The sequence below is a fragment of the Pseudophryne corroboree genome, chromosome 11 (genome assembly GCF_028390025.1).
Source record: "Pseudophryne corroboree isolate aPseCor3 chromosome 11, aPseCor3.hap2, whole genome shotgun sequence".
NCBI classification, from domain to species: Eukaryota; Metazoa; Chordata; class Amphibia; order Anura; family Myobatrachidae; genus Pseudophryne; species Pseudophryne corroboree.
This window is the reverse complement of record NC_086454.1, coordinates 62,047,817-62,057,184: the sequence shown is the minus strand read 5'-3', so window position 1 is coordinate 62,057,184 and position 9,368 is coordinate 62,047,817. Positions and strand designations below refer to the sequence as shown.

The 9,368-nt window shown below is 49.6% G+C and overlaps 1 protein-coding gene across 1 annotated transcript in view; it reads left to right on the top strand.

Moving 5' to 3' along the window:
- The first annotated feature begins 7,250 nt into the window (after positions 1–7,250).
- The window catches only part of PTDSS2 (phosphatidylserine synthase 2), a 205,280-nt gene continuing 203,162 nt past the window's right edge, over positions 7,251–9,368 (top strand). Inside the window, exon 1 of the mRNA XM_063944344.1 lies at positions 7,251–7,628. Coding sequence (XP_063800414.1) covers positions 7,444–7,628 — 185 coding nt within the window. The 5' untranslated portion in view covers positions 7,251–7,443. The remainder of the gene's footprint in view (positions 7,629–9,368) is intronic.

Sequence of the window (9,368 nt, the reverse complement as noted above, 5' to 3'; positions counted from 1 at the left end):
CAATGGAGAGAACCCAGGATCGTACCAGCTGGTGTTCCAGGAAAGGCTGGGTTGCTGAAGATAAAACGGCTGCTGTGGATACTGGCTGGAACCAGACTGTTGTTGGTACGGAGTGGATACTGGCTGGAACCAGTTAAATAATAAACGAACTTGAGAGCGATGAAATAATAATGAAGTTTGGAGTTTAAGAGCGGTGAAATAATAATACCGGTGGAGAGTGGTAAACTGCAGAAAGGACACCGGCCCTTTAAGAGAAGCTGTACACTGCTGGAAGCTGGGCTGGAAGCAGGTGATTGTTGTAACTGGAAACAGGTGAGTCCAGAATGGATCGGAGAGTCAGGCTACACCGCAGATGGAATGCTGGTGCGGGTCTCTATAGCAGAAGTCTGGAGACAGGAGCTGGAACCTGGAAGACAACCACAGGAGAGAGACAAACTGGAACTAGGTTAGACAACCAAAGCACTGACGCCTTCCTTGCTCAGGCACAGCTTACTTATACCTGCAGCAAGGAAGGGGTTGGCTAGGCAATTATGCAAATCAACAATACAGACAGCAGATTGGTGGAAATGCTCAGATGACAAAATCCAAGATGGCTGCGCCCATGCAGACACTTGGAGGGAAGTTTGGTTTGTAATCCATGTGAGAATTGAAACAGTAATGGCGACGCCGGCCACAGGAGACAGGAGACGCCAGACTGACAAGCGCACATTTAACCACGCGGGCACAGCGGAGGCCGCGGCTGATGAAATCACCACTCTGACATTCTGCATGTGGAAACTCAGGAACAGCGGGATCCGGTCCTGGAACGCTGAGCCAGCCTTAGGAGGCATCTGAAGGGTAAGTAATGGCGTCCAGATACCCGGATCGTGACAGCACCCCCCCCTTTAGGAGTGGCCCCAGGACACTTCTTAGGCTTTAAAGGAAACTTTGCGTGGAAATTTCGGACCAAGGCAGGAGCATGGACGTCTGAGGCATTGGTCCAAGAGCGTTCTTCAGGACCATAGCCCTTCCAGTCAATGAGGTATTGTAACTGACCGTAACGGAAACGTGAGTCCAAAACCTTGGCCACCTCGTACTCGACTCCCCGTTGAGTCTGAACTTTGGGAGCTGGAGGAAGTGCGGAATGAAACCGATTCAGGATCAGCGGTTTCAACAAAGAAACATGAAATGTCCTGGGTATTTTCAAGAAGGATGGTAACTGTAACCTGTAGGCAACAGGATTGATGACTTGTTCAATCTTGAAGGGTCCGATGTAGCGAGGTGCAAATTTCATGCTGGGAACTCTCAACCTCAAATTCTTCGTGGACAGCCACACACGATCACCCACCTTGAGAGCAGGAACCGCTCTACGCTTTCTATCTGCAAACTTCTTATACCTGAATGAGGCTTTAAGCAGGGCTGCGCGGACGTTCCTCCAGTTATTTGAAAACTGACGCAAGGTGACATCCACTGCTGGAACAGAAGTTACGGGAAGCGGTTGGAATTCTGGGACTTTAGGGTGGAATCCATAATTAATGAAGAATGGTGTAGAAGAAGATGAGGAATGGTATTGATTGTTGTGGCTGAACTCGGCCCAAGGAAGGAGTTGAACCCAGTCATCTTGAGAGGAAGACACATATATACGGAGGAAGGCCTCCAAGTCCTGATTCACCCTCTCGGTTTGACCATTGGTCTGAGGATGGTAAGCCGTGGAAAACTTTAACTTGACTTGGAGGGCTTGACACAAACTTCGCCAAAATTTGGCTACAAATTGTACTCCACGATCCGAGATGATCTCTTCAAGAAGACCGTGAAGTCGGAAGATCTCTTGTATAAACACTTGAGCCAACTTGGAAGCTGACGGAAGACCGGTGAGAGGGATGAAATGTGCCATCTTGGTGAACCGGTCAACTACCACCCAGATGGTATTAAACTTGTTGCAGATAGGTAGATCGGAAACAAAGTCCATCGACAAATGGGTCCAAGGTCGACGGGGAACAGATAATGGAACCAGTTGCCCCGCAGGCGACTGGCGGGAGACTTTGTGTTGGGCACACTTTGGGCAGGAGGCAATAAATTCCATAACGTCTTTCTTCAGAGTTGGCCACCAGTAGGACCTAGAAATAAATTCAAGGGTTTTCTGAATGCCTGTATGTCCAGCAAAACGGGAAGCATGGGCCCAATGCACGAGCTTCTTCCTTAGAACTGGCTTAACAAAACTTTTCCCTGGTGGAGGCGTAGAGTCCATCCCTACCATGGAGAATGCCAACGGATTAATAATAGGATGCTTGTCTGCAGACTCGGACTCATTTTCTAGCTCCCATGAGCGGGAAAGGGCATCGGCCTTACGATTCTGAGAACCCGGACAGAACTGGAGTTTAAAGTCAAACCTAGAGAAGAAAAGTGCCCATCTGGCCTGACGAGGATTCAGACATTGTGCGCCTTTGAGATATAAAAGATTTTTGTGGTCGGTAAGAATGGTGATTGAGTGGGAAGCTCCCTCCAACAGGTATCTCCACTCCTCCAGAGCGAGCTTGATGGCTAGCAACTCCTGATCGCCAATGGCATAGTTGCGCTCAGCTGGGGAGAACTTCCGGGAGAAGAAACTGCAAGGATGTAGATGTCCATCTTTGGCCCTCTGGGATAACACTGCTCCTACTCCAACGGAGGAGGCATCTACCTCTAAGATAAAAGGAGAGTCGGTGTCGGGCTGTTTCAGAACTGGTGCAGAGATGAACCGTTGCTTCAGAAGGTGAAAGGCCTGTGTAGCTTCCTCGGACCACTTGGACGGATTAGCACCTTTCTTGGTTAATGCAGTGATAGGCGCCACAATGGTGGAAAAGCTCGTATAAATTTTCTATAATAATTGGCGAACCCTAAGAACCTCTGGACCCCTTTGAGGCTTAAGGGTATAGGCCAATTCTGGATTGCTTGGAGTTTCTCAGGATCCATCTCTAGTCCGGAACCGGACACAATGTAACCTAGAAACGGAATGGTTTTAACTTCAAACACACACTTCTCCAATTTACAATAGAGGTGATTGACACGGAGACGGGAAAGAACCTCTTTTACCCAGAAACGATGATCTTCGAGATTATTAGCAAAGATGAGGATGTCGTCTAGATAAACCACGACATGGCGGTACAAGATGTCCCTGAAAATCTCATTCACGAAGTGCTGGAAGACTGCTGGAGCATTGCTCAATCCGAAGGGCATGACGAGGTACTCATAATGTCCGTCACGGGTGTTAAAGGCGGTCTTCCACTCGTCACCCTCACGGATTCGGATGAGATTGTAGGCACCCCTCAAGTCCAGCTTTGTGAAAATAGTTGCACCACTAACTCTATCAAAGAGCTCGGTAATCAGGGGTAAAGGGTATCGGTTCTTGACGGTAATGTCGTTCAGACCTCTGTAGTCGATGCACGGACGCAGACCACCGTCTTTCTTCTTAACGAAGAAGAAGCCTGCGCCGGCTGGAGAAGAAGATGGTCGGATGAAACCCTTCGCCAGGTTCTCTTTGATGTACTCTTCCATGGAGTGTGTCTCAGGCAGAGACAACGGATAAGTTCGGCCTCGCGGTGGAACCTTCCCTGGAATGAGGTCGATTGGGCAGTCCCATTCTCTATGAGGAGGAAGGATATCAGCAGAGGCTTTACTGAACACGTCCGTGAAGTCTTGATATGGAGGAGGCGGAACATCAGATGACCTGGGGAAGGAAGAACAAACAGGAAGAACTTTGGCTAAACAAGTCTCAGCACAGGAGGGACCCCATGCCAGTATTTGCGTAGTCGTCCAGTCAATTGATGGGTTGTGGAGACGGAGCCATGGAAGGCCTAAAACCACTGGATGTGTGGCTCTTGGAATCACTAAAAAAGAAATATACTCAGAATGAAGAACTCCCACTCTCAGACGAACTGGAAGAGTCCTTAAGGAAATGACTGCGTCAAAAATCTTGCTGCCATCCACGGCAGTCAAAGAGATGGACGAGGACAGTCTCTCGGTGGGTAGGGACCACCGTTTAACATAAGCTTCGATTATGAAATTCCCAGCTGCTCCGGAATCAAGGAGGGCAATGACGTTCCTGTAACGTTGAGCAATTTGGAGCGACACTGGGAGGTTACAGTCATGAGGAGATGGAGAGGAGATCATTACTCCTAGCCGGCCCTCTCCTTGGCGAGCTAGGATCTGGAGTTTCCCGGACGTTTGGGACAGGCATTGATAGTGTGCGACGGAGCTGCACAGTAGAGACAGAGAGACTCAGAGAGACGTCTTCGGCGCTCAGCGGGAGATAGACGAGAACGACTAATTTGCATAGGCTCATCCTTGGATGGAGATGGTTGACGAGGAGGAGGAGCAGAAGATTTAGGAGTAGATGATCTTCCTCGCTCAGTTGCTCTCTCTCTGAAACGTAGATCAACCTTCGTGCAAAGAGAAATTAGCTCATCCAACTTAGAGGGCAAGTCTCTGGTAGCTAACTCATCCTTGATGCGTTCTGATAAGCCATGCCAGAATGCAGCATACAGGGCCTCGTCGTTCCATGCCAGTTCGGATGCCAGGATTTTGAACTGTATAAGATACTGTCCCACAGTACGTGTTCCCTGGCGTAAACGGAGAATCTCAGATGAAGCAGATGTTATCCGGCCTGGCTCGTCGAAGATGCGCCTGAATGTAGCTACAAAGTCAGTATAGGAGGATAGCAGGGGATCAGACTTCTCCCATAAAGGTGATGCCCAGTCAAGGGCTAAGCCACTGAGAAGGGAGATGATATAGGCAATTTTGGTACGGTCACTGAAGAAATTGCCAGGTAGAAGCTCAAAGTGGATTTCACATTGATTGAGAAATCCCCTGCAGAACCTTGGAGATCCATCAAATTTTGCTGGCGTTGGAAGATGAAGATGTGGACTGGAAATGGGTAAGGTGGGTGGGGTTACAGCTGGTGTCACTGTAGTGGACGCACCGGACGTGCCAGGTCCACGGAGGGTCGTTTGAATCCCATCCAGCCGTGTAGAGAGATCCTGGAGACAGCGGATGATGTGGCCCTGTGCAGCCTCCTGATGTTCAAGTCGGGCTGCCAGTTCTTGCATTGGCCTGGCCGCTTGATCCTGGTCTCCGGCTGGATTCATTAGGTCAGTGCTTACTGTCACAACTGAGGGCCTGAGCTGACGGGAGGCAGCCTCAGTTGTAGGGGCTGAGATGTAACGGAACCTGGGAGGTTGTATCAGACCCCTAGACATGTAAGTAACATGTAGAATAACTGCCCGAAGGCGTGACCACGACAACCAGGATAAAAGTCAATGATGTTTATTATGACAAACTCCGTAACACAGCAGCAGTAAAGGAAACATAAAAGTCAACAGAGGATAAATACAATTCCTGGGTACTACAGGGTGGCAAGGGCCACAGGCACTGGTAGAGTGAGACAGTTCTTATAATCTTCTAGTTGGAAAGTTCTTACCAGACCTGACTGTAGCAATGGAGAGAACCCAGGATCGTACCAGCTGGTGTTCCAGGAAAGGCTGGGTTGCTGAAGATAAAACGGCTGCTGTGGATACTGGCTGGAACCAGACTGTTGTTGGTACGGAGTGGATACTGGCTGGAACCAGTTAAATAATAAACGAACTTGAGAACGATGAAATAATAATGAAGTTTGGAGTTTAAGAGCGGTGAAATAATAATACCGGTGGAGAGTGGTAAACTGCAGAAAGGACACCGGCCCTTTAAGAGAAGCTGTACACTGCTGGAAGCTGGGCTGGAAGCAGGTGATTGATGAAGTTTGGAGTTTGAGAGCGGTGAAATAATAATACCGGTGGAGAGTGGTAAACTGCAGAAAGGACACCGGCCCTTTAAGAGAAGCTGTACACTGCTGGAAGCTGGGCTGGAAGCAGGTGATTGTTGTAACTGGAAACAGGTGAGTCCAGAATGGATCGGAGAGTCAGGCTACACCGCAGATGGAATGCTGGTGCGGGTCTCTATAGCAGAAGTCTGGAGACAGGAGCTGGAACCTGGAAGACAACCACAGGAGAGAGACAAACTGGAACTAGGTTAGACAACCAAAGCACTGACGCCTTCCTTGCTCAGGCACAGCTTACTTATACCTGCAGCAAGGAAGGGGTTGGCTAGGCAATTATGCAAATCAACAATACAGACAGCAGATTGGTGGAAATGCTCAGATGACAAAATCCAAGATGGCTGCGCCCATGCAGACACTTGGAGGGAAGTTTGGTTTGTAATCCATGTGAGAATTGAAACAGTAATGGCGACGCCGGCCACAGGAGACAGGAGACGCCAGACTGACAAGCGCACATTTAACCACGCGGGCACAGCGGAGGCCGCGGCTGATGAAATCACCACTCTGACATTCTGCATGTGGAAACTCAGGAACAGCGGGATCCGATCCTGGAACGCTGAGCCAGCCTTAGGAGGCATCTGAAGGGTAAGTAATGGCGTCCAGATACCCGGATCGTGACAACAAGCAACTGGATGTGGGCGAGAAGAGAAGGGGAGAGGTAGGGTTGAGTGTCATCAGCATAGAGGTGATACTGGAGGCTAAAGGAACTGATAAACTTGATGCCTACTGTGTATACCAGCCAACTGGAAACTGCATTATACACTAGCATCAGGTTGTGGTTTCTTTTGCAAACTCATAAACTATACAGGTGCTTGGATGTTAAAACTGTCTTTAGTACTATACATGGCATCCTGTGTCGCACAAGGTGCAATAACACATTTTAATAAAATGTTCATTGAAATATAATTAGTCCTATATAATGGAAAATAGGACACCTTCCATAAGGAGTAACGCAGCGGTGCCACTTGTGAAACCACGCAGTGTGCACATCCCACACGCTGGTATAGGGCTGATTGAGTAGGCATAATAAGGTTGACATTTAACAACCCTTTTAAAGAGGACAAGTGGTGTTGCCCATAGCAACCAATCAGATTCTGGTAGCTACCACCACATTAAATTGCTAGTCTAGATAAATACTATCACGAATCTGATTGCTTGCTATTGGCATCTTCTACACTCTTTAGGTCAAATGCAATCCATCCTCCCCAGCTCGGACATGTAGGCACGAAGGCTGGAGATACGCAACGTTATCACACTCCGCTGTTGCTGCAACAATCAGCACCGCGGACAGCGCATGCGTGCGAGGAGAGCCTCCTCCTCCTGGCGCTGGCGTGATTCCCCCACCACTCTCCCGGACCCCGCCCCTTATCAACGTATGAGCGGCCGCGCGGCAATGTCGGCCAGCGATTGCACGACGCCGCGCGATGACGTGACCCTTCCCGGCCCACGTGGTGATGTGAGAGGCCGCTGCGGTCCCGCCCTCCCCCGGGCCGCCCCTCCTCCTGCTCCCCCGGCCAGCAGTCTGTCGCCGCCGGCAGCAGCAGGAGCTGGCAGAGCAGAGAGTGGGAGAGTTCTCGGCGGCTGCTGCACATGAGAGCGGTGGCCGCTGCTCAGCAATGATCCGCCATGAGGGCAGCAGGAAGGGAGCCGCGGCGAGGAAGTCCACCCTGGACGGCCAGTGCTGGGAGGAAGCGGAGGCTGCGGGCAGAGAAGCCACCGGAAAGCCCCTTACCCGGGGGGAGACCTGCAGGAGTACCACTGAGTCCGAAGTGTTCGATGACGGCACCAACACTTTCTTCTGGTGAGGCGGCTGCTGGTCCTGGTGTCCCGAGCTGGCACCACCTGTGGCTCTTCTGCTGCTGGGGGACTACAAGTCCCAGCCTGGGCGGGGGGTGCAGAATGGGTAGTCGCAGCGTGCTGCCACTAGGCCTAGACCATTTACCTGTAGAGCCCAGAGCATAGGGCCAGTGTCTTCACCTAGTAGCCCACAGGGCACTTGCCCCAGACTGCAGGGTGCCCAGGTGTGGTATGCATGGGCATTAGAGCTTGCATTTCTCATCCTGGGTCCCGATGGATAGCTACAGATGTGTTCAATACACCTATCCGCGGTCATGTTTGGCGCAGCAAGCTGCAATAAGTGACTCTTCCTTAAGTTATGCCTCTCAGTCTGTGACTGTATTCTAGGGACTTTGCAACCTCAAATCTTAGTACACAGTTAGTGAATTAAGATGCAAAATTCAGGAAAAAGTACACAGTGTGGGTAAAAGATGGCGGGGCGACACTACCGGCCTGCGCCACGCATCATTATGCGTCGCTCTGTGACTCTATACCAATGCCTTTGCGAAAGAAATCCTAATACTACGTACCTACAGATGTAGCCAGCTTCAGCTCTGCTGCAATGCGCAAAGCGATTGTGAAAAGTGTGCCGCGAATGGTCGTGGGTATGCACGGCCATAAGCAATAAATGTAGAGATGGCCGGGAACGACTAGTTGCAGCCTGACACCCAATGCAGCGTGTCGCAATGCTTATTGTATGTCCGTATTGCGGCAACAACGAATGTGGCTACATCTGTAGAACAATAAGTAAATTTGTTTTGCAGAGATACAAAGTTCAGGGTTACGTACGACGTAAAGCACGGGAATAGCTGCCAGTGGCAAAGCTTCAACTCGTATGACGGTATGAGGACACATCTGTAGGAGTTCATGAAGTTCCCTTTAATAGCGATCATTACCTGTCTATGGTTCTAGTATGCTAGTCAATAAAGGTCCAGGATACTGTCACATACAAGGACACCCTTAAGATGTGTACTCTGTGCCCCCTGAGGGCCATGGCTGACGAGTACTGCCTTAAAACACTTTGCGGGATGGGGTTTGAGGCAGTTAGACGGTATTTGCCAGTAGCTCCTATGTTGTCCCAAGAGACATAGTAGAAGTATTGTGCTGCACTTGTTTGTGCTGTTATTTATTGAGGGTTAAGTAATTCCAGTAAGTTTTTCCCTGCAGCCCTGTTGCTGTTTGTCACAGAAGTTGTCATGTAATCCTGGGGATGTCCCCTCTGTCGGCGACTGGTCTCCCAGCAAGAGAGATACCAGTACTCGCAGCCTGTTACTGATACACTGCTCGCTGCCATAGTCCATAAAGCGCTGATTGTACTGTTTGAAATCCTTTTTAAACTGTGTTTTCATCAGTGTTCGTGTCCAAGCTAAAGGATTAAGGGGGACATTTACTAAGCAGTGATAAGAGCGGAGAAGTTGCCCATGGCAACCAATCAGCACTGAAGTAACATCTGTAATTTGCGTACTATAGAATGATACAGAGCTGCTAATTGGTTGAAGGGGTAACTTCTCCACTGGCTCACTTCTCCGCTCTTATCACTGCTTAGTAAATGTCCCCTTAAGTGTTTCTGGGGTTTGCCCTTATTTTAGTAGTTTCCTTCATTTCATGGGTTACCTACAGTAGATGAAGTCTGCATCTGTAGATCAGTAAATCCACCGTCTGTGGGGGAAATGGAGCTGTTAGGGGCTATTACTAGTATTAATGG